This window comes from Bacillus rossius, assembly GCF_032445375.1.
Source record: "Bacillus rossius redtenbacheri isolate Brsri chromosome 4 unlocalized genomic scaffold, Brsri_v3 Brsri_v3_scf4_2, whole genome shotgun sequence".
NCBI lineage: Eukaryota > Metazoa > Arthropoda > Insecta > Phasmatodea > Bacillidae > Bacillus > Bacillus rossius.
This window is the reverse complement of record NW_026962011.1, coordinates 49116462-49142921: the sequence shown is the minus strand read 5'-3', so window position 1 is coordinate 49142921 and position 26460 is coordinate 49116462. Positions and strand designations below refer to the sequence as shown.

At 38.8% G+C, this 26460-nt stretch overlaps 1 protein-coding gene across 5 annotated transcripts in view; it reads left to right on the top strand.

The window, feature by feature from the left end:
* Positions 1-26460, top strand: part of LOC134542396 (probable 3',5'-cyclic phosphodiesterase pde-5) — a 176474-nt gene that overhangs the window by 48619 nt on the left and 101395 nt on the right. The window contains exons 1-2 of one of the 5 annotated variants that reach the window (XM_063386593.1): positions 10678-10879; positions 14277-14437. The exons of 2 other annotated variants lie outside the window; for them this stretch is intronic. In XM_063386593.1, coding sequence (XP_063242663.1) covers positions 14368-14437 — 70 coding nt within the window. In that variant the 5' untranslated portion in view covers positions 10678-10879; positions 14277-14367. Of the gene's footprint in view, positions 1-10677; positions 10880-14010; positions 14438-26460 lie in introns of those variants that run through there. 2 more of the 5 variants (XM_063386596.1, XM_063386591.1) reach the window with 2 other exon arrangements.

Here is a 26460-nt window from a genome sequence, read left to right as displayed (position 1 = left end):
GTTTTCATATAAATAAACTGTAATCAAATATCTAACATAACCTATTATTACTGCAATCGCCAACAGATGCTTCTTTTTTTAATGATAAAAGAATAAATACTTGAAATTATACTAGTAATCAGATTCATTTTCTCACGTTACATTTGACGTAGAAATTATTTCAAATTACACATTTATAAACAAAGTTTTAAGTTTTCACTTCTGTAGGTGCGGCGCAAGCGTACAATGAGCGTAACGGGACACAGCGTAACGGAACAATGAGCGTAATGGGACACTTTTACGTACGTGCAGCCGGCGTTCATAGTTTTATTAGACATTGTCACGTCAAAATATTGGTCTTATACATCGGTGGTAGGTAAGATAAATTTTTGGGGAACTATCTTTTCCCGCGTTGCTGCACTCCGCGCTTCTTCCGCCGAGGGCTTGCTCTCAGGAATGCGGGCGCCCACGGGATTACTTTCCAGGAGGAACCAAAATGGCGGTTTGTGGTCCCGCCCCGCTCAGGACACGCGATATTTGTTTTATTTACGACCGCGGGTGACCGCCTCGCAACAGGTCCGACGGGAGAGAGAGGACTGGAAATAGCCCTCCCACGTCCGCCCACACACGTGACCTCGCACTACGGTGGAGGGGGGAGAGGGGAGCCGGCATACGTTCTTGTTACGCGGCGAGACGAGTTTTCCTGTTTTTGCCCCGTAATTTAATAAAATTCCTGTGTCTCTGCGCTTCCTGCTGCTCCCGTTGTTCCCTTGTTCTCTCTCCCTTCCCTTCTTCCCACCACCCCTACCTACTTTCGGCCTCCCCCCTCTTCGCTTCGTTCGTTCCGCTCTCGCGAAGTCACGCATTTATTCCCCCTCCCCCTCCCTTGCTGCCAGCTTCCGGGCTGCCAGGAACTCCTGCCTCTTGGCCCTTATTAATCTTTGCGCCCCGGCTGAGGGCAAAAAAAAAAACAGGGAGTTTTTCAGGCTCAATAACCTAGCAATAGAGAGAAATTAGCTAGCCAAACCTATTATATCGCACGGGTATCCAAATCAAGATAAAAAAAAAATTCAAATTAAAAAGTATCTTAAAAAAATATTTAGGAACATTCTGTTTTACACATTATTTCTAACCTGTTCTTAAAAAAGTATGTTAGGTTAATGCAGCAGTAATTATAGGCTAGTGCTTCGAGTTTCATCTGATTAGTGGACTGTTGGATCGTCTGCAATGAAATTTCATCCTTGGCCGTTCGTCACCACGGACAGAAATAACGGAAAGAAGAAATCCAAAGAAATCCAATGTTTCAAAAAATGACATTATTTTTTTGTGGGGAAAAAAAACTGCGTGCTCCTGTTACTCAGCGACTTGTTCGTTGCTCAGGAAATGACACACAGCTAAAAAAATCAATTTGTTTAATCATTTCACTATAATTATTTAATTAGTCGTACTGATAATTATACATAAAAAATAATTCCGTTACTAAAATAATCAGGAGGTATGATTAAATACCGAGTTGCGCGTCCCACGGGAAGCCTAAGATGTCCATCAAGTTCTGTCCCTGCCCGAACACGCCCGAATATTCACCTTCGGCCAACCTCGGGTTTCTTTATTTATATTTATATTTCTGTATTTATTTTAATGTAGTTATACTAACCTAACTAACCGTCCATAGTGTTTTAAAGTGTTTTAATGTAGCTAACCTAACCGACCACTTTTAATATTTGAATTCATTTTTCCTGCGCAAAAATAAAACAAATCCCGAAGTTGGCCGAAGGTGAATTGTTCGGGTGTAATCGGGAATGGCAGAACTTGATGTGCATCTTAGGTCTCCCGCGTCGCACAGCTGTAGAGGCTCTATGTGACGTCACATTCGACTGGCTGCTCGTCCAATCATTCTCGCTGTCAGTTTGAGTATAACGACCCGCCCGTAGCTATGGCTACCGATGAGCCAATGATGTTTAGGACTTCAGTGATGACAGCGAAACATTTATCACGGGTTACAACAAGGGCGTAGACCCCTAGACGGGGGGGGGGGGGCTGGTACATTCTCCTTGAATTAAAAATAGCCCCTCACTGTGAAACGGGGATGATAAACATAATAATAAAGCCCAAACTATGTTTTAAGCAACACTTTTAATACTTATTATAATGTTTTTCGTTCGTTTTATGCATATGGGCCTAGACTACCAAATGATTTTGAACTTAATGGTTTACACTGGATACCTGTTAGATTTTATCTTTGAAAGATTTGTGCAATGGGAGTGCATGACTTGATGTAGGCTTTTGGACATACGCCATTGCTTAGCACATGTATGTCTGCAGAAGAAAACTACAAAAAAACACAAATGACAAAAAACACAAATTAAGCAAAAATTGCTGTTGTTAGGATTTAACGCCACACAATATTCCACAACAGGAATATGGTCAACAAACAAGGAAATAACAAAGAAAAATGGACTAACAGAACGAAAAAAAAACACAAATGATGACAGCACAAAAATTCCGAACCCAAAAAATTCAACACAACAGTTGAAACGAGACAAAAAAAACACAGCAAAACGAAAAGACGAAACAAACACAATAGTTTTCCAAAAAAAACAAAAAACAAAAAGAGAAACGAAAAAACCCCCACAAATTATGACAGCACAAAAACTATTGAACCCAAAATATATTTTTTGTGCTGTCATAATTTGTGGGGGTTTTTTCGTTTCTCTTTTTGTTTTTTGTTGTTTTTTTGGAAAACTATTGTGTTTGTTTCGTCTTTTCGTTTTGCTGTGTTTTTTTGTCTCTTTTCAAATGTTGTGTTGAATTTTTTTGGGTTCGGAATTTTTGTGCTGTCATCATTTGTGTTATTTTTTTTCCCGTTCTGTTAGTCCATTTTTCTTTGTTTTTTTCCTTGTTTGTTGACCATATTCCTGTTGTGGAATATTGTGTGGCGTTAAATCCTGACAACAGCAATTTTTGCTTAATTTGTGTTTTTTGTCATTTGTGTTTTTTTGTAGTTTTCTTCTGCAGACATACATGTGCTAAGCAATGGCGTATGTCCAAAAGCCTACATCAAGTCACCTGTTAGATTGTTATTTACCATATGACAGCTCTGCTATCTTTATGGAGTTAACATGACGTATGTGAAAATTGAGAAATTTTTCGAAATAAAGTAAGGATATAAAAAACGAGCACCATACCCAGAGATGACTTGTGTTTGGTAACGCAACGCGCCAAATGCCGTAGATTCCGTTCTTTTTTCTCTCTCTCTTTCTCCCTCCTTGCAGCGATTTGCGCCTTTTGTTTGCTGGAAAAGATACCCAAATTTGATATAGCTTCACTTTTTTGTTTCATTTTCCAAGTTGAAGGCCGTATTGCTTTTTTTAAAGGGTAACTTAACATAGATCCGTGCAAATGTCTTCAAGACGTCGCAGAATAAATTCAAGGCAGACTTGTACGTAGGTGCTGAGCAAAGATTGACCTATCTGGGCCCGGCGTGAAATAGCAGACATACGACTGCTTGTCATTCCAACTCTTTATCACGTGTCAATGTGTCTACAGAATCTTGTTGGCTGATCACGTCAGGAGCATCACTCGTGAGAAAGTTGTTAAGGAACAAAATATATATTTGCGCTTGATCACTTTCCCATCATGCGCCAGGAAATAATTCCAGTGGAATAGCTTACGTTTAAACCTTTATTTATGCTGGATGGGTCAGCAAGTTTACAGTGAAACGATATTCAAGGAATGACTATATAATTATCTGGGAATTTGTTTTATTAAGTAACGAATATTATTGTGATTTAAACTTATTCATGTTCAAAAGATTTAAAACTGCACAAACATAATAACAAGTTTAAAAAAAATACGTCGAACACTGTGAGAAATTGTTTCAAAATTGAGAAGAAAAAGGTTTGAGACAGTTCATTTTTACGCATAAATTATTTTCGCATACGACATTCATATTAAAATTCTGTGTGTTCTTCGCCATTTTAAAGAATAATCGTTCAGACGGAAACTGATATAATTTCCGATTTCGCTAGTCACGATTATGATTGGCCAATCGATTCCACCATCCAGCTTATTTTAGAACGCGTCCTATAGGCAAAATATTTTATGTAAACTCAAGTCAACCAACATGTTAAACAAACATGCTGCGCCAGTGACGTTTTCTGTGACGTCATAACCCTTCAACTTTATTTGACACATGTTGGAAGGTGTTGGAAACGGAAATCTAACAATACGACAGGGGCTTTAATTGGCAGATCTAACCGTCCTGTGTAGGGAAAGGTCAGTTACCGGGAAGAAGGGGGTGGGGTAAAAGATAACGGCGGGATTTGAAAATGCGAAACGATAGTTCACGGAGTCAATACATCTCTTAACATAAAACGACCGCCTAAAACTACGTACACGCGAGTCCACATCCTCTAGGGCTTAGAGGGACTACGATCACAAAGTTTGAGATGGTACCCATGGTATCCAACAACAAACTCTTCCATCGTATTGTGATTTTGAATTAATCCTTCAGAAATCATTAGCAGAGAAAAGATTATATGGTGGATGGCGATAAAACCTTAATACCACAGAATACGAGGTAAAACACTAAATACAAAAAAATTAACTTAAATTACTAAAAATATGTATATTGAAATGAAAATTATTTAAACATAAATATTGAGTTCGGGCGTTTATTTAAAATTTAAATATTTTTTGTACTGCAACCGAAAATGTATTTAGTTTCTAGTTAATGGATATACTAAGTATGTAATGTATGTACTAAGTCTATAAGTTTAAAAATTAGGAAAAAAAATATTTTTTTAAAACATTTAAAATAAAATTAGTTATAATCTGATACCATAAAAATGTAGCTTAAGGCCTACAAAGAAACATAGGCTTTCGACAACGCAATTTAGTAGTACCTATTGTAATAATAAGACGGAGACAATGTAAAAAAAAAATTTTTTACTATTTCAGCACCAGAAAAATATTTAAATCGAAAAAAAAAAAAATCAATTTTTTTATGCTGCTCAATAAGTTGTGTAGGTTAGTAGTTAGAATAACATCGTTTCTCGTTTTGATAAATAAAATTAAAAGTGTACCACAATAATTTTAATAATTTTATATATTTGTGAACGATAATAGTGACCCACGCTCACTATTTATAAAAATGAGGGAAAAAAATTAAACAACTTAATCACGACTTATGTCCAACGATACTGGTCAAAATATGAAGCCCTAAATACTTGGTCCTAATCATTAAGTTTGTTCGTGGGACCACCCAGTATGCAGGTGAGTTTTCTCTGTTTAATTTACATTTCCCCTCCATACCCCCTAACTAACTGTAATTTTTTTGTAAATGAAACAGAAATATTTATGTAAATTTACAGATATTTGTAAGATTGTACATTTACGCGAAAATAACTGTATCACTGCAAAATAGTGTTCGCCGTAATACTGGGTTCGGATTCTTACCCGTGAATTCTTGCTTTGTTTTGTCCCAGTACCTCTAATAGTTAAAAGTTATTTGCTAACAGTTTCCTGAATAGCTTCCCAGTATTAACTGCGCACATAATAAGTATGATACCACAAAATAAAGTCATAATTATTGAATATTTGAATATATTTTCCATAGTTTTGAAAAATATTATGTTTTAACAAACCACCAATTAAAATATAATATTATGCGCCAATTTTTATCAGAAATAAGTATTATCTCGAAAAACGTATTTAAAATATGCAAAATTAACCATAGTCATGTGTTGTACACAGTTACAATATCTTTCTTGTAGTATAAACTATTAGTAAAGAAAAATTTTTTGTGTGTACATCACTGCTCCGTCTTACGGTGCAATTTCATGTCGCATGCTCTGTCTATGATAACTATTCCAAATAGGCGGGAAAATTGTATTGTTCTTTGCTAATACTGGTCCACTGTAATAACTGAAATTATCATTAACAACTCCGTGACTTAATTTCCCCGGTTCAACGGATGTATTGTTTATTTATTTATTCACTGTGAAATGCACGATCAGTATATATCTTTATATATATATTTATTGTGTGAGTGTGTATGTCACTGACCTCCTCCTAGACGGCTGGACCGATTTTCATGAAATTTTTTGTGTGAGCTCACGGGGATTCGAGGATGGTTTAGATTCACAATTGGATATTTTATCTCGATTCTGATTTTAAAAAAAACTAAAAAAACACGCTTTAAAAGCAAAAAAACTAAGCATTGTTGATAATTAGCCTCCATCGCAAAGGTCTTTTGCATTGTTGTTGCCTTCTGCGTAAACATGGGAAAGGTTTTTGGTAACGGCAGTAGCGTGCCCAAGATGAGGGGTATGTATAATGAGAAGATACAAAATTTCCAGCGTAGAAATACTTACCGCCATATGTACATTTGGGCAGGACAATGTCTGTCGGGTCCGCTAGAAAGAAATATAGAGATATATATGTAGAAAGATATATAGAGATAGAGATATAAATAGAAAGATAGAGAGAGTTATAGAGATATACATAGAGAGATAGAGAATTAGAGAGATAAAGAGAAATGCTTAGTATACGTTTAAAAAATTGATTGAGGCATTGCAACGCATGCCGGGCATTATCTAGTGTGTGTATATATATATAATTTCACTTAATTCACTGGATGGTAGCATTTATGTGTAATGCATTTTCCTGTAAATATTATTATGCATTTGCTGATATCGAACATGTATGTATAGAAAACGAGCAAACGCATTCGGCAAACTGTTCCAGCCATATTATCTATAAACCTCCACTTAAAAGACCACTTCCAGTTGGTTGAACTAAGAATGCAGTGAAGATAGTACAGGTAAGAGGAAAATAACGCCGTCGAGTTTGCCAGCACGCTTTGTGTTTTTGGAGTGTGGAGTTAAGTCACGGGCGAGGAAAGGAGTTACGACCTTTTGCGTGAATTACCGCCGTCTGAAGAAAAAGCACTTCGCATTCAGCAACAGTAAAAACCACTTTCTTTGCTCTTCTTTTCCTCTGTTCCCTTTGGCCTCCGCCTCACACTCCTTTCTTCCCGTCTGGGTTCCACGCTATTGTGCATTAAACATCGCTGGTACCCCCACCTTAACAAGGGAGGGAGCGTTGCAATGTTCGGAGATATTTTTAGAAGCCAAGTAAGGCAACAAAGAACTAAAATAAAAAATTTAATATCCGTTTTGTGCATTCACTGAGGTGAACGAGTTTTCTCATCTGCGGGGAAAATGAACGTGCAAAACTTGGTATTTTACTTTTCTTGAAAAATAAAAAATAAAAGTGTATTGAATCTTTACTTACACCTTCGGCTGCCAGAATCGCAATAAAGACTCGGCGTTTTTCTTTCGTTGTAGGTCAACTTCATACTTTTTTTACTTGAAAATAATATTAACAAAACAATACAAATAACTGCAGAAAGTAGTTTTAACTATAACTCCGTGATGCTTCTGGGTAAGAGGCAGTGTTGCTCACTTGTAAAAGGAGAGGAGCAGGGAAATATTGCAAAATATCAGTGAAAGCACTATGTTATTTTGGGTGACGCAAAGTGAGCTATTACATCAACTGCAATTTCAAATGTGTGAGAATCCACGTCACCTACAGCCACTACTGCAGGCCCATATGTCAGTGTGTTAAGTGTCAATAGTAAAGTAAATTTCGTGAACACATGTGTTCGAATTTAAATTTTTTTTCCCAAGTGCCCTTCCTCCCGACTGGTAAGAGAATGTATTGAGTTAACAGCTGAATTTCCATTCCACTAAGCGAAGAGCTTTGGGTTGGAGTAGTAACCAGTACCGAAAAGGAAAAAAAATTATAACATATGACCGTTGGCAACGGTTGTACGCCTCACAGGCGACACTAGCATACTCTAGTTCACTACCGATGAAACAATTGCGAATGTAGAAAACGAAGATGAATGAACATGGGCAACAAGTGACCAATCACAAGCATCGAGCGGCGGACACGCCCGAACATGGCCGAATCCGTACGAATGGCAAGCCTCAAACGAGCAAACCTCAAGGGGATAGTCCCATAAGGATAGCATTGTGCCAAAAATAAGAATGATTATACAACTGAGGTATGTGTCAATGAGAGACGAAAATCCATCACGTCACCTTATTCACAACATATAGTCCAGTCATTTGGTAGTTTTACCTGGAAAGTTTTCCGGGAGTTTTGAAAATTGGTATTTTTATAGATTTCGACGTGCTCTTTACGAATTTTTACTTTGCCACCTCGTATCTTTGCCGCTCGCGCAGCCATATTGGAAAAATGGCGCCCAAAAACGGTTTTTTGACGAAATCTCCTTTCCTACTCATTTTACGATGAAAATAGTTATAAGATAAATTAAACTAGAGAAAATTTCCTACAATTTATCTAATAACATTTTTCTTCAACTCACCTCGTGGTCTAGCGATGTCGGCCTCCGTGGCACAGTCGATAACGCACCGGGCTACGGTGCGGGGGCTCTGGGTTCGAATCCCGGGTAAGACATGGATGTAGTTTGTGTTGTCTTAATACACCAACCATCTCAACTCCAAATTCACAATGACTCGGGGTGACATAACAATACAACGTTAAGGGGGGGAGATGATTGGCACACTGGTGACTGTCAAAAACTTGCCTGTGTGCCACCCATCTTTTAAAATAAAAATTAAAAAAAAGTGGTTAAGATCGCTGACTTCCAACCTCGACCATGCTTGCGTCCCCCAGATCAAACCCGAGCCGGTGCTGCCTCGTTTTTATTATTAGTAAAAATAACTTCAGCGCTACACAGCAACGCCTCCTAGCTCCTAAATAATGAACCACAGCAGACGTCCTCCCCGAGCAGACGACGCATTCCAAAGATAACTCCACGTGGCAACACGTCCACCCCAAGCAACCACTTGTTCCTATGGCCCACGGGAAGCCTAAGATGCACAAAACGTTCTGCCATTCCCTATTACACCCGAACAATTCACCTTCGGCCAACCTCGAGTTTATTTATATATATTTATATTTCTCTGTTTATTTTAATGTAACTATACTAACCTAACTAACCGTCCAAAGTGTTTTAAAGTGTTTTAATGTAGCTAACCTAACCGACCACTTTTAATATTTGAATTCATTTTTCCTGCGCAAAAATAAAACAAATCCCGAAGTTGGCCGAAGGTGAATTGTTCGGGTGTAATCGGGAATGGCAGAACTTGATGTGCATCTTAGGTCTCCCATGTCACACAGCAGACGAGTTCTGGGGCCGCCATCTTTGCATAGTCAATGTTTACATTGTCACAGTACTCCCCCGCTCCCCCTACTTCGGGGTCTGGGTAAAGCTGAGGCTACACAGAAAGCTACGTTATGTTCGCGATGTTCTCTATGTTCTCTATGTTAGCGATGTTCGCTATGTTCGCTATGGTCGCTGCGCCAGGTGGCCAGTCAGGATAGTCTAGTTCGTTATGTCGGAGAGACGCATTCCATGTGTTTTCGAGTGATGATTCCAACGATAATAATATTCTGCTGGCTCTCACAGTATGTGAACGTAAAAAGAAATGAGTTAATGAATTTAATTTAAAAATAAAAATTTGAAGAATTTAATCATTTCATGAATAAGTTGCTAGTGAGGGCGAAACCTAAAAAAATTCAGGATAAATTCAACCCAGTTTGATATCTTTCCCTTGGAATCAAATCCCATGCATTGTCCTGCATATCCTGCCTTCTATATTCTTCCATCGATGTATTCCATAAACACGGATATTTTCATAATCTTTCAATTAATTTTTTCGTCGACGTTACTGTTTAAAGCACAATATTGAAAGAAATTAAACTTCATAAAAATCAAACGCAGAAGTACAGCACGATTCCGCTCGAAAACAGATTTTTGTTTTCATTCATCTGCGCATGCGCGATTTTAGAGAAAAAAAAAATAGCCGAGAAGCAAACACCTGGTGACGTCGCCAACATAGCGAACACAGCTTCGTGTGGCCCCAGTGACACCTGAGATGCAGCTGGCTTATGTTTTACCCGCGTGGCGAACATAGCGAGCATAGCGCCCTGTGTGGCCGTGGCCTTTAGGGAAGACTCTAGGTGCGTCCTAGGCCGCCGCCAATTGTTCATCATTGGGTAATCCCTCAGCGCGGGGGGAAGCCTTCATTTCACAGACGAGAGAGCCACACCCGAAGTTCCCCCAAGTTCACGCTCGCTTTTTTTTCCGTTCTATCTCATTGTATGTATAAACCGGTGTGGCATTAAATTTTGCGGTCGATTAGGATAGGTTAGTTACATTATAAATACTTTAAAACATTGTGGATGGTTGGTTATATCAGGTAAGTATAGCTACATTAAAAATACTGTAAAATCATTTTATGGTTGCTATTCAAATAACTCAGGGCTAGGAAACCGTTTACATGATTTCACAGTATCTTTAATGTAGTTATCCTAACCAAATCAACCGTCCACAATGTTTTAAAGTATGTATAATGTATCTAACCTAACCTTTTACAATGAACAAAAAAAAAAACGAAGATGCACGATCGGGCGTTTGGCTCTCTCGTCTGTGAAATGAAGGCTTCCCTGCAGAAAGCCGGGAAGGCGGGCCTCGGTGTTTACGGGCGAGGTTGGTGCGCGCCGCCGCCAGAGGCGCCGCGGTCGCTCCTGGCGCGCGAAGGGGGGAGGGGGAAGGTTTTGACCCAGGAGGAAGGAGGAGGGGGGAGGGAGAGGCGGGAACGCAACAGTCGGCGAGGCACGCAGCTGTTCGGACTGTCAGTCGGCGACCCGGGCGCAGCGCGCGTGGCCGGGAGTGCGTTTGTGCGTGCGTAAGTGCGCGTGGCGAAAAGTTACCCGTCCGTTTATCTCATCCGCCCGGCGATTCCACTCATTATTTGCCTTCGAGATGTCACGGACGTGTCGTGCGCGATCGTTTGTTTCGACAGTAAGTTTTGCAGCATTCTCTCTCTCCCTCCCCCCCCCCCCTTGCCTAAAAGAAAAAAAATCCGTTATATTTGTTCGTGTCGTAGGCAAGTATTTCAAGGTTAGGGTGCATAACGAAGTTTTTGAGTTTTTTTTTTCTCTGCCCACACGCATGATTCTTTACGATGATACTCCCTCGCTTCATTGTGCATAGCTACTATTTTGGTCACTGCATGCTCTAATAACGCCTTTAAGTCTATTAGTTTTCATTACTTTCACGCGGTACGTTAGTTAACCTATGAAAGTTGAATTATATATCGTAACCAAACCTTCGTTAAACTCGTTATTTTATTCCTACTGCAGAATATACGAATGTAAATGTTTCGGAAAAATTGTTTGCAATGACACACATGGGGCATAAAAAAAACTTAAGATTACTCAAAAATTACTTCAGCTTAACTGTGTGAAGATAATGTATGTTAACACATCAAATGAATAGTCTAGAAAGAAAAAAATTCAATATTTATAAATATGTATTTTCAAAATAAATTGCAAATTATCATGACTATGTAACATATTTTTGCAAAATTTTATAGAAATTTGTGCTATACGTGTATTCTAATTTTGTGATCACGATAGTACGCTGGCTGTGTTAAACAAAATGCAATATTAATCTGCTAATAGTTGCATGTGTCACGTGCATATATTTATGTACGTGTGTTCAGCAACGCCTTTGCTAAAAACGTACGGTGAAGCTCCTAAGCCTTGTAAGCTGTGAACTTCTGTAAACCTAACTGTTATGTGAACCGGGCATCTATCTGCATTCTGCTTACCTTATGTAATTTATGCATCACTGCACCACTAATCACGTCAGTTCATGCGACTCGGAAGTGTTTGTGCGATTGTGTAATTTAAAATAGTGTAAACACCTTTGGCATTTAAATAATAAAATAGATATCGAAGAATGTTGTTACCTACCCCTGGGAAAGTGAGGTAAAACAAAAGTAAACATTTTATGTACTTACTACCTATGGGTAGCATATCGCCACTTTTCATTCGACCGAGTTTTCATTCAGAATCATACAAATTTTTAAATCACTTTTTCCTCTTAATTTAAACGATTATTCTTTTATTATCCAAAAAAAATATTTTAAAAGACAGAAAGACTTGCCCGAGTATTTTTTTTTTCCTATGCAGTCATCTCAAACATATTTGTAATACTATGATCCCCCATCCTCTAGAGAGTTATCCTAGTTTTAAAGTGTAAAAATATAATCACTTTTACGTGTGGGGTTTATTTTTTATCATCAGCCTATTAGTAAACATTTACGCTATCATCGCCTAATTATCCTTAGTGGTCGAACTGCTGATATTTTTCCCATGCGTATGCAATTATGCATACCACAATTGCAGCGAGAACTTAGCGATGGGAGGCCTGAAATGCCTGTAAATTAAAAAAATTAGTTATATATTATTAATGTTAACGTTACCGTCTTGAGACAGAGGTCTCGTCCTTGGACCACTCATGCCCGAAGTGCGACTTGAAATAATTTCCATAGCGCTGGAGGTCAGTTGCATTGACCACTACAGGCTACGCCGCTAACGACCAATCAGACGATGGTTCCAACTCAATCTTTGATTAGACCGAGCTCCAAGGGGAAATAAAGTGCACGCATTCTTTGGCTCTGCTTCCAGATGTTGAGATCGAAGTAAATATGAAACACCTATTGACATCGGTCCTTAGTTTACGATTTCACACACACCTAATTAATTTGCAACAGCCTTCTTTAAAATAAAACGTCATTTTGTAAGAACCATTTTCTTTTTTTTTTTGTGTTTTATTTTACTGTCAGCTTCAATTTCAACATATTAATGAACATTTGTCAAGCAGAATGTTATAAATATTCCCTGTAAAAAAACATCTTGCCAGTAAATGTTTCTCTTACATATTATTTAATGTACGATTATAAATCCTTGGTCAAATAATTAGCTGTATCTGGTTCGTTAAAAAAAAAAAATTTTAACTCTTCAAGAAATCCCTAAAAGTCAAACTAATTTTAGCTGCATATTAATTTGTCTTTTTTAGTCAATAGTTCATTTATTGCTATATGGTCGTAATGATAGGACGAAATTAATTATATGCTAATAATTACATTTATTCGTAGAAAAAAACTCTTCAGAGTTTTCAAACCACCTAACTCGGTGGTTTCAAAAACAACCTGCCTTTCTCACGTCATGTGGTAATCTCGAATGATGCAACAGCTTTGTGCGTCAAGCCTAACACATAGCTCAAGGAATACGATCTCAGGTCTGGAATGAAACCCAAATTGTGCTTAAAGTTGAAATATGAGTTCTGATACTCAGGGCCGGTACAAGGTAAATTGGCGCCCTAGGCGGTAAAAAACTTTAATGCCCCCCCCCCCCCTTTCCCGTCGGACACACCAAAAAAAAACCTTTGCCTAAAAATACATCACGTAAGCCTAAGATTTTGTCAACAATCAAATGTAAGTAGACGTGTTTTTTTTTTTTACTTTTTTACTTAGGCCTATTACAAATCATAAACAGGTCACCGTGGACTTTAAATAATTACTTATATCAATATAAACATTCCAAACTGTTACAAAAATCAATTTTCATCTAGTTTCAATAATCGTTAAACATATTATATTAGCTGTTATGTGTCGTGCTGCGCCGCCCCCAGCTACTTGGCGCCCTAGGCGGTTGCCTAGTTCGCCTATATGGACGCGCCGGCCCTGCTGATACTCTAGGTGCTAACTTATACATGATTCTGTCAATATATGGTTGGTCAGGCTAGTCTATGTGTTATATTGCGCCAAAGAAAATGTTGAGTTAGAGAGTCAGTGAGAAACATCTGTTTTTACTGGTCCATAGCTTATTATGTCACATATTCCTATAGTGGCGACAGAGGTGCCTTAGAGGTCTTTCCCGCACTTAGCTAGGCCAATGGGGTCGCGGTTGCTGACTGGTCATGGACAATGGCTCCCTTGAAAATAGTTACGCCATGTTAAACATAAACGAACGTTTGGTTTAAATAACACTAAACAACTGGATTCATTTCAACTTGAGCTGCAGATCCGCTTCTACATTTTAAATTCTAAGTCGCGATCTGATAATAAACATTTTTTCCTAATTTTTAATACCAAATAAGAATTGGGTTATGTTAAAATGTTGAACCTAATTTCATTATACCCGTAAAGAAACAAGTTGACGCAGAAAGACAAGGAAAATGGATAGGAGAAAACTTTGTAAATCCTTGAAGATTAGTTGCCGTATACGTTTTATGCCGAAGTATAGGAAGTGATCTGATCAGCTGTAATTAGTTTGAATACTTTTGGGTTTATATACAACCACTTTAAACGGGCGCAATCCGTGAACATGTTTCGCTTCCGCCGGGAAAGGAGTCACAAGATGGCGGCGCCGTGAGCTGAACAAGATGGCGGATGCAGCGCGGGGCATGCCGGGAGAGGACTGAAGGGGTGTAACCCTGCCATGTGGAGCGGGCTGGCCGACAGGTTCGCCAACCTCACCAAGTTCTGGCGCAGCCGGAAGATGATGGGTCGTAAGTCGGAAATCATGTCTCTGTGTGCCCTCCAAAACTATAATCTTTGTTTCAATAAGAAAACTGTAACTTATAGAAAATAAAGTTAATCAGATGATTCACATCTGCGAATCAATCTAACTTAACTCACTGGGACATTGTGCCTGGAGTGAATTCAGTCAGAAGGCTTAAATGAAATATGGATACAAATGAAATTGTTAACAGATAATGTTTCAAATAGTAGTTGGATTGCCATTAAAGAATGTCTAGTAAGTTTTTTTTAACGATTTGTGGCAAATTTAAATTGTTTAAATTAGTGTGTGTGTGTGTGTTTGATGTCGTTCATAAAACACTTGAATCTGTCTTAAAATTTTCTACATTAATCGAAACTTATTACTTTATTATTTATTGCTTTATTATTCTACTATTTCTATTTTACTTTCAAGTCGTTTGAACAACCATACTTTATTTCGTAAATAAAAACTTCATACTGTATATTGTGGACAATATTTAGAGAACGATTTAATTTGGTCAGTTTCTTCTACAAATTCCTCATTTTCAAGTGAAAATTAAATTAAAAACGACGTATTGTGGAACTTTCACTTGTTGGAGCAGACAACCGTGTGTGTGTAATCTTTGGAGAATATATATATATATATATATATATATATATATATATATATATATAAATCTGCAATATATTAAATATCTCAAAGGTAAGCCATGGCAATTTTTTTAACCACAGCCAAACCTAATAATAACAAACAATTTTTAATTTTTCTTTCGCCAAATTTAAATTATAGCCTAATTCTTCAACGGTCAAGTATTTTTTTTTTTTAAATATTATGCTCGGCCCTAGTAATAATTCAAACTCTCTATGTACGTCATTATATAAGTGCCTTTTAGACAAAGACACTTTGGGGGGAGGTGGAAGGGAGTTAAAAATGGTTGCATATTTAGCAGTTATTGGTATTCCTGTGAGCGCGCTGTATTCCTTCCACACTCGCCGCCGCGCGCTGCAAATGACTCCGCGCCTGGCAGGATGAACGAATGCCGTCTGTCCGCAGGCGAGGTGTGACGGCTATTTGCTCTCGTCTCGTGTCACGTCAGCCCGGGAGGAGGGGGTGGGCGGGGCGGGAGGCAACGGATGGTGGTCGGAGTGAAATATTAGTTTGCAGAAATGCTGACTGTGTTACGTCTTGTTTCCCGCTCTCCCTGAACCGTGTGGTAACAGTAGTCGGTGGAGAGAAAAAAAAATGTAGACATTTTGCTGTTATGAATTTAAATGCAGATAATGCTACCTACTGTTCGTAATTACAATAGGGTATGGAAAATAATTAATCTAGTGCATTAAAGTTAACTTTTGACGTGACAACGTCTAATAAATCGATGAACGCCGGCTGCACGCACGAAAGTGTCCCGTTACGCACATTGTTCCGTTACGCTGTGTCCCGTTACGCTCATTGTTCCGTTACGCTGTGTTTTCATAGCTCATTACAACAACAATTTCGGCAATAAAGGTTAATTATTCTTGCATTTTAAAAATCTGATTACTAGTATAATTTCAAGTATTTATTATTTTAGTATTAAAATAAAAATGATTCAATTTTATTCATAAAAGTATGGAATCATTTCATCAATGTTTTGTTATGACGTTTTCACATGAAACTATCGTCCGTAATCCGATTTACAGACAACCATTTTTTTTTTTTTTTTTTTTTTACATTTTAAAGCCGAACATGTGTTAATGTACAAGGGAGGGAATTTTTCGAAATTCAAACACTTTCATGGAGGTGGAGGGTGCCATACAATAACAGACGGTAACAAAAGAGAGAACATAATTTATTTAAAAATGGTTTTTCAACAATAGTTTGTGATGAAGTATCTTGGCTTCTGGGTTGTAGCCGTGTCCTTTGCGAATAATTCACCGACGTTTCGGTCGACATTGCAGTCGCCACCAGCAGGGAGCAGTTACCACCAGCAGGTAACTGCTCCCTGCTGATGGCGACTGCAATGTCAACCGAAACGTCGGTGAATTACTCGCCAAGGACACGGCTACAACCCAGAAGCCAAGCTACTTCAGACAATGGCCGTGAAAGTCTGCGAGCATTAATAGTTTGTGATTATTTAACTCTCTAACCTTTACTTCTTGTCCCTTGTTTTAATTTCTTACTACTTGGAAAGGTTAGGTAGCTACTTGCCTGTGTCACCCCCCACCCTTCTCCCCGCGGATACGCCCTTGTATGCCAAGTGAAATTAAGGCAAACATCATAATTATTTTTTTGTGTCAAATAACGTTCCGGAGAAAGCGACTTTTTAGGCAGATGGTCTTATAATCCTGGGCATTCAGGCCAAGCGAATGTCTCGCTACAATTCTCAGCTGAATTGTGCAATGCTAAACTACTTTCGCCAAACAAAGCGCTTCTCCCGTGAATCTTATGGGTGGTTAGGGTCCCTGAAATCTCTTGTGGAGATGATATGGAACGAAAAGCGATGTGTCTCATATCACACAAGTATTTTCGCTTCATTTTACGCCACGTAATCGATAACCTAATGGCTCGGAGCCGATTTTAATCTCGTTCCAGGAGCCTACTTTAGGAGATATTGGAGAGAGTGCAGAGATTTTCATTATTATTAAATCACTATCAAGCGCGTGTTTAATAGAGTGGCACAGGAATCAAATCTCTTCCCAAATAAAAAAAAATCCACATACATTCCATATCAAAATACAAGCAAGTTTTGCGGTGCAAAAAATTAATCTACTAAAAGATTTTAAATTTTACATGAATCACAATATAAATAATCACGCAATGAGCTAAGTTGGTACATTTTGCAACAAACTAAAAACACTAATGTTAGCTTATTTGAAGTTTGCAGGTAATTTGATTGATAGTTTTTTTTTAATAATTCAATAAATGTGGATCAGGAATTAATAGTAGGCCTTTCTTGAATGCGCTACTGACTACAAGTCCCATCAGACGATACTACAGTATCTTAACTCTCAGCTAGTCTCGTAATCTTTTGCGTAAAATACATGCCCCTAGCTATCTTTTACTTTTACAACAACAAAAAAAAAGAAAGAAGGCGTGTAACTCAGTACGTGAGGTGCGTGAATTCAAACCTCAACTCTTAAGTACCTATATCATAAGGGATAAAACGGCAGAGAGAGAGAGAGAGAGAGATAAAGAGAGAAAGAATATTTTTTAAAAATAAATATTACTCATTGTTTAATACACCATATAGAAAAACTGTGCGTGTTACTGTTTCTTCAAACAATTTTGCCATTTGGAATAGTACGCCAAATCTCCTAACGAAATATGCGATTCATAACAGGTAGCACTATCTATGCGGGAAATGTAGGGACTGTCTCGACAGCGCTCTCTACGCTGCTGGTTGAACAAGGAGGAACGCGAGCGCACTGGTAGCAAATATTACATTCAGTTCATTTACAGCTGACTGTATAGGATACCTATACCTATTGTTACGAACGTGAGCAAGGCCGCGACACGTGCAGGTGCACAGCTGGCCGACATCACATGTGGCCGCGCAACATGAGATGCGCCGCGCGCGCCTGGAAGATTACAAGGATTGTAGCTTTGCCCCCCCCCCTCCTCCATCCCTCCACTCCCCGCGCAACGATGATAGCTTGATATCTGACACCTGGCAGCTGGGTAGTCTCGCGCGCCACCTGGCAGCCGCCGACACGTGTTTCGAGAGATTTCTGCCGTCGGGTCGGCGCGGAATGACGCGACTGGCCCCGGCCGCGCTTGTGAATTCGAGAAGGCGCCTGGGCTGATTTATAAGACGAGGAAGCCGGCCTCAGTGTCAGTCGGAGTTCAGTCGGGAGTTCTCCCGCGGCGGAGTTTCCGGGGCGATAGTGCCGCGGGTGCGGCAGAGTGGCGAAGTCCTTGGACGAAGGTTCCAGGGCAGGGAGTGAGTGAGATCAGTGGAGTCGGGAGTTTTCCCGCGGCGGAGTTTCCGGGTGATGGAGTGGCGAAGTCCCTGGACTAAGGTTCCAGGGCGGAGAGTACAGTTCCGGGCGTTAGTGTCACGGGCGCGGCGGAGTTCCGAGCGAGGCGTCGGGCGGATCTTCGGCGAAGGCAAGTGCGTCGGCGGCGGCGGAGATCCACGAGGGGTGCTTGGGCGAGAGTTGAGCCAGAGGTGCGGCCCAGCGAGGTGTGTGGATTGTAAGAAACGAGTGACTGGGGAAGCAACATTATTTTTAAGTGTAATTTATTATTTGCCATTTTAGAAGATTATTTGTAAGTGACATAAGTAGTAGCCATGAATAAAACTGTGTGTGATAAAAATCTATAAAAGGGCTATCCTTTACGAACCCGGTAAATCGTAACACTATTTTCTGAATCAATTGCATGCGCACACTCTGTCTTATTCTTTCGTTTATCTATCTCTTTTTTTTTGTAGAGGAAGAATCATCGCACAAAGAGGAGAACAAAAACGAGCCCAGCAACGTATATAGCATAGTGCTTTTGGCCAAGTAACTATTCTCTGTCCTTTTCGCTTCAAAAACGTTTCACAACAATGTTTCACGTAAACGCTGCATGAAAATTTGGCCTTGAAATTTTACCCTCATCGCGCCCAAAGAAGTTTCACTTCAGAAATAAATAAATACATCCCAGGGTGCACGAACGCGGATTGTTTGAGCGCCTGCCTGGGGTTTTGTGAATGTTAGGTTCCTCTCGTGGCGGAGCGACGCCGAGGGGAATCCTTCTTTTCACAGACGAGCGAGCCAAAAGCCCGATCGTGCATCTTCGGTTGTTTTTTTTTTTTGTTCATTATAAAAGGTTTGGTTAGCTACATTATAAATACTTTAAAACATTGTGTACGGTTGATTTGGTTAGGATAGCTACATTAAAGATACTGTGAAATCATGTAAACGGTTTCCTAGCCCTGGATAGCTACATATTAAAACGTTATTTGCTAAGCAACCATAGAATGATTTTACAGTATTTTTAATGTAGCTATGCTTACCTAATATAACCAACAAATGTTTTAAAGTATTTATAATGCAACTAACCTATTCTAATCGACCGCAAAATTTAATGCCACACCGGTTTATACAAGGAGATAAAACGAAAAAAAGAAGCGAGCATGAACTTGGGGGAACTTCGGGTGTGGCTCTCTCGTCTGTGAAATGAAGGCTTCCCGACGCGACGTAGAGCGCGTCGCGGAGGAAAGTTTCGGGCCCGCACAGTTGGCAGCGGTGCGCGCGCGACACCTGGCAGCCGGCCACGCGCGTGCTTATCCGCGGTTGGTGACAGTGGGGCGAGACGGCGTCGTCTCTCTCTCTCTCTCTCTCTCTCTGCACGCATGCTGACAGGCCTAGTCGCGTCCAGGTTCCCGCGATGCTTGTTGTCCTAGCCTCACGCCATCGCCATGTCCAGGGAACTGGAGAGATTCGCCGTGTCAGTGACTTCCAGGATAGACTCCTACTGCACACTCGTGCAGATTACACACGTCCATTAACTTGTAGGGACTGGAAAATTTCGCGGTTTCAACGACCACTAGGATAGACTCCACGATTCTCTATGTACTCGGGCAACTATCGCCTGGTCATTGGCTACCGACTCGGGACACCTGTTTACTGCGATTCTTATGATTCGATACTTCTTTCGTTGAGTGTTTGCCATTGGCTCAGAGTCCTTCAGGTAGCTTGCGGTCCCATCACTGACGCAGCATTAAGCTGAACGAGTTTGGATTCCAGCCTGTCTCGAAAGGAATCCGCGAATTTTTCCGATCTCTATTAAATTGTAGCTCGTGACACCTGTTAACTGGGATGCTTGTGATTCGATGTTTATTTTGTTGAGGTTTTTTTTTCATTGGCAAAAGTTCTTCAGGAAAAAACTGTGGCCCGATCACTAAAGCTAACAAAAGGTAAGCGTAATTGGATTCTAATCTACCGCCAGATGAATCAGCGAAATTTTCCGGTCACTAGCTATGTTTAAATTAAAACTGCGTATTATGATTAGTGGTATGAGGTGCTAAAATGTTAAAGGTGTGGTTCGAATATTGTTTTCCGAAAAAAATGAATTTACAAATTTATTTCAGTACGTGTATTTAACTGTACACGAAATACAAGGGAGTTGTCTGTAAAGTCTGTTTACGGACGATAATTTTACTTGATAACGTCATAAGAAAACAGTGATGAAAAATTACATACTTTTTAATTTTCACATATTATTTACAGTTTTTGCAAATTTAATTTTAAAAAAATTGTTTAAAAATAATAACAAACAATTAGTTAAAAAGCCCGCCCTAACATGTTTGATATTATAGAAGATTTTCTCGCACGGTGGTTGGCCGGTTCTTGCGCGTTTGGCTCAGGTGGAACGTGACAATTAGTCATGCTTTTTCGTGCGTGCAGCCGGCGTTCATCGATTTATAAGACGTTATCACGTAAAAAAGAGTTATTAATTTATTCCTACATGTGCTCGCTTTAAGTTTAACTTCAGAGCTCTGACGGTTATTCATTTCGGTTGTCCATTCTCGCCCGTCCCTTCTCTTTTAAAAGTTTCCCCTCTCACGAAATAAATTCAACAAATGTAATTATCAATTTTTTCGCCATTTTCCTATACATACCTATATTGTATGTTTTGCTTATTCTGGAACAATCTCACTGTCAACGAACAGCGAAGTTTGATAAATAAACGTAAATAAAAATAAGACATTGAGTTGGAATGTGTTTTAATAATATACGAATTTATGACACGGTATTAAAAATGTGTGGATGTTTTTTTTTTTTTTAATTTTCCAGTTACGCTTTGAATTTATTTGATAACTCGTTGTTTACCTATTTCCTACTGGCTCTTAAAAGAACAATACTTTTTATTTTTTTCATTTCAATCAATCTCTCACTCTTGTCAACTTAAGTCCTCAGAAAAGTTTTCCGTGACAGATATTTTAAGGCAGAAGGCTGGCATTTCTAGAAAATCCTGCTAACCTTGGTAGAGTTATGATAATTTTATAATAGTCGAGGGGACCGTGTATTTAGGTCATATTAGGCCATTAGACTAAAAACGAAAGAGTATGGCGTGTTTAGTTAAAAATCGGTGTTGACATCGAGTGATAAAAATTCTCAAGACATCTGCATCGTGTTAGTTAGGACATAAACAACATTACTAGATGTAAATGTAAACCTTACTAAGTCTATTATGACAAATTACATTTCATAAATATGATATAGGCCTACTGTATATATGAAAACTTTTTAAGTAATTTTACTGACTTAGTTTTTATATGATAATCTTCAAATTACATTTTTGTGTATTACTTTTCTCTGAAATATTGTTCTGTAGTAAGCTGTAATATTTTCAGTGTTAAATTAAGTTATTATTTTCGTACGACATACAGTGACAGGTCTTTTGAAGTTGATAAGACAACGTTATTTTCACCTTAAAATTGCCCTTCTGTATTAGAAACTGTTATTAATGAACTTAATAAATTTAAAGATTTATTAGACGATAGTTTTATTTCTCTTTAAGTATAAATAAAACCAAATATATTACTTTCTCTGAAAAAATTTCTGGTCAGCATATCGAACATGAACTTAAATTCCATGTATGTAATACTGTCATGCATGTAGTTTTTTTAAGATGAACTTTAGGCTACTTCTCTTCAATATCAGACAATGTCGGTAACACAAACGACATAAATTAGTAACTGTAATTGACATTTTTCCCGGAGTAATTTGGGGAAAAAATACAAAATTAACATAAAGATGGGATTCGAATCCGAATGACTTGGGGCAGGCTTTTTTTTTCCTCGCGAAAAATTAGAACGCCCATTAGACTGCAATATTTTATACCTGCGACAGCGGTTTCTATTTTGTATGTAATTGGCGGCCGCCTGCAAAAAAAAAAGCCATTGCCTCCGAATTGAATTTTTGATTGGTGTTACTGTTACTTACCAACCTAAGATATTCCCTACCGTGAACTCCAATGTTTCCCTATCAAATAATAATTTGTTCTTCCCGAAGCCTTCAGTTCGCAAAATTTGTTTGTTTTTTTTTTCCTCCAAAAAATTATTTACAAATAATTTTAATTATTTTTTTAAGTGAAATATGTTATTTTATTCAGATTTGATATCATCGGAACAAAATATCGATATAAAATAATTATTAAAATATCTATACCAAATTATCGATATTTCCGATGTATCGATATATCGTTGACATCCCTATCCACAGCAGCGGAAGGGCCGGCTGGGACTGCAGGCGCGCGGTGATCCAGGCAGCCTGGCGTGGCTCCAATATCGTCACGCCGCAGTCAACAACACATCCCCTGCCACGCCGGGGTGCAGGAGGGGAACCCACTCCCTCGGCCAAAAAAAAAATATCTTGCGAGGAGGTTCAAAGGCGTGCCGGTCGTATAGCTACCGCCTCTGACGAGAAGCCTAAGATGTACATCAAGTTCTGTCCCTGCCCGAACACGCCCGAATATTCACCTTCGGCCAACCTCGGGATTTGTTTTATTTTTGCGCAGGAAAAATGAATTCAAATATTAAAAGTGGTCGGTCAGGTTAGCTACATTAAAACACTTTAAAACACTATGTACGCTTTTTATTTAGGTTAGTATAGCTACATTAAAATAAACAGAGAAATATATATATATATATATAAACCCGAGGTTGGCCGAAGGTGAATACTCGGGCGTGTTCGGGCAGGGACAGAACTTGATGTTACATCTTAGGCTTCCCAATTTCAAAGCGAGGCGCCTGATTCGCCAACACCGGATTCGCTGGTCTGATGCGGCGGGTCGTCGGATGCAATCTATTAGAGTGCCGTCATCGCCTATCTCCATGACCAGCACGTGTCGTGGAGATACCGATCAAGCACGTCGTTCCGTCCTCAAGGCTGGCGGGATGGGGATTCATCACGTGGCTCAGAGAACTGGGGGAGGGGGGGGGGGGGCTCGCAGTAATAGATACACACCGTAAGGGTTGTTTGTAAATGGAACCTAAATGATCCAGTAAAAGTGTCAGCTATTTGCGTGCAGCTGCATACTTATTGGTAGGGGCATGCAAATTTCGCGAAAAGATTCCGAGACTAGCTGAAAGTTAAAACACTGTAGTATCATCTGTGTTTCTTAATTGGGTCAGTTTCTTTCCAGGTAAATGTAGATTTTTTTACAACACCAATCACCGTGAGTCAGTGCGGAAGCAAACAAGTACTGATTGGCCCGGTCAAATAAGGCATTGACTTATCTCGCAGACGGCCGCCAATCAAGGAAGAAACCACTGGTACGGGTATACTTTGTTGCAGTCTAATAGGCGCTCAGATTTTTCGCGAAAAATACCTGCCCCTACTTATTAGTACAGACCGGAAAAATTCGCGGGTTCAATGACCTCCAGGATAGACTCCAATATCCTCTTCAAACTCGGGCAAATGCCAACTGTTCATTGGCTGCTGACTTGTGAGTCGTCTCGACTGGGTGGCCTGTGATTCGACACTTCAATGAGTGAGGGTCTCTAATTGGCCCTCAGTCCTCCAGATTAACAGTAAACCGATGACAGAAGCAGCTCTAAGGTATAATCATTTGAATTTTAGCATAACACGAAATGAACCCGCGAATTTTTCAGGTCTCTACTTATAAGCAACTATTTCACTGCAGATATATGTTCGCAGAAATACTAGGCTCGGATTCTTGCCCGGGCATTTGCGCTTTTTGTTGTCCCAGCACCTACATTAGTTAGTTATTTGTATGCCTACGCCGTTCCCTGATCAGCTCCTCGGCGTATACTGGGAACATTAATAAGCATAATAAAATAACATACATTCCTATTTTTAAATGCTGGATTATATTTTCCATTTTTTAAAACATTTGAAATTGTATAAAACATGCATGAAATTTTAAAATTATGCACAAGTTTTTGTAAGCGCGACAACAAATAAAACGTATTGTTTCCAAAAACGAAATTCATGTATGCAAAAATAACCACAGCATTGTTTCATACAAAATTACAATATTTTTCTAGTAGTATTACAAAATATTTCTTTAGCAACTGGTTTCCAAATAATTTTTTTGTAAAAGTTAAAATAAAATCTGTGTAGTTCGCTTAAGGGTAAGAAATAAAAATAAAAATAAACGTGACCACAAAAAGTTTTAATTGTCTCTGCGGTGTATATCTTCTATATATATAAAATTCTCGTGTCACAGTTTTCGTTGCCATACTCCTCCGAAACGGCTTGACCGATTTTGATGAAATTTTTTGTGCTTATCCGGTATCTATGAGAATCGGCCAACATCTATTTTTCATCCCCCTAAATGTTAGGGGTAGTCCACCCCTAATTTTTTTTTATTTCCAGTTTTTGGTAGGAAATCACCATGGCAACGGCTGTTGCTTTGTTGATGCTTCATTCGTCTCTATGGCAACGGCTATTTCATTGTTAGTGCAGTCCTCATCACCGTTGAAATTTTGCAAGTACTTTAAATATCAAAAATTGCCTTTTTTTTCAAGTATATATATTTTACAGACTTGAAACTTCACAGTAATGTTCCTTATGTTACGCAGGATGACATTTTCCGAAAATTAGATCCCATGGGTGGTTAAAACCAGGCAACAGTGGGTACTTTGTTTGCATGAGAACAGTATTTTGCATTGTTCATGCCTTCTGCGTCTCCATGGCAACGGGCATCGCGCGGCAGTGGCGTACCCACAAGGAGGGGCATGTATAATGAGCGGCGCAAGAGTGATCTGCCTGTAGACTGCCGTAGCGAAGTACGGGTACATCAGTTGTACGATGCGTGCACGAGTCGGGAAACCATCGGTGCTATTCATTTTCTCTCCGGTACATTATACAGCATTGTAATAAATTTTCACTGAATTTTTTTATTTACCATTAATGTAAATGGGAGAATTAGTAAAGCCGTGCGAAGCCGGGTCGGGCAGCTAGTATATATATATATATATATATATATATATATATATATATATATATATATAAGCTCACCGTACAAGAAAAAAAACTATATTTAAAAAACTGCTTAATATTTCGAAAACAAGTTTGTTAGCAATGAAAATTTTCGTCTTTAAACTTCCTATCACAAAAAAAAATGTAAATTCCTTTTGAAAATAATTTACTCTGATATATACCTCGCTTAAAATCTGTGGCGGGGAGGGAAAATTACGTTATCTTATTCGATTATTATATATATATATATATATATATATATATATATCTGTAACATAAAAGCCATCCTGTTGAAAATGGTCAAAGTTGCATCGGTCTACTTCTTATTTGTTGTTAACGCTTAACATTTGCATTAAGAATGAAAAATTAAAATTAAGTTTATGTAAGAAGAATTTTTTTCTAATTTGGAGGAAAACACTAACTACTTTCGTATTTATTTGAAGTATTGCTGTGGCTATTCTGAAGCCTTTGTTAGCGTTCAAGCGTCTCATCGGTATATGTGTATTGGATTCTCATAAATACTTCTTAGCTTACTCCGATGTAAAATGCATGGACGCGTGTTGACCGGTGTAATGAAATTCGTGATAAATATTTATAGAAAGCGCTGTTGCGACAGTACAGATGTGATACCCTGTATGTTGTTTAATACATGATGGACGTGATCAGTAAATACTCACTTGCCTTGAGAGGTTATTGATTTAACCTTCTATATATCGGGCGGAGCAAAGTAAACATTTGCAAAGTTCAAAAGCATTAAATTGCACGACATTTATCAATATCACTTTGTGGGATGACATTTTTTTCGTCATTATTATATCTGTTTAGTAAGTGCTAGTTATTTTATACATGGCAAAAATGGTCAAATTTCGATGGTATTGGTATCTTATATGGTCCTCTAGTATGCGTAAGGCGAGCCATGTTTGGTCGGATGGTAGACATAGACATTGATGTTGTTCGCATAAATTTCAAATACAAACAAAAAGTAGTATGCATTCAATAAAACTGTTTCATTGTTTCGATAGGGTTCGCATTACCCCCCTCCCCAACCCAGGTTTTTCAAACGATTTGAATTTTTTTTTGTAGGATTAAGTTGTAGCAGAAATGCGTTAAATGT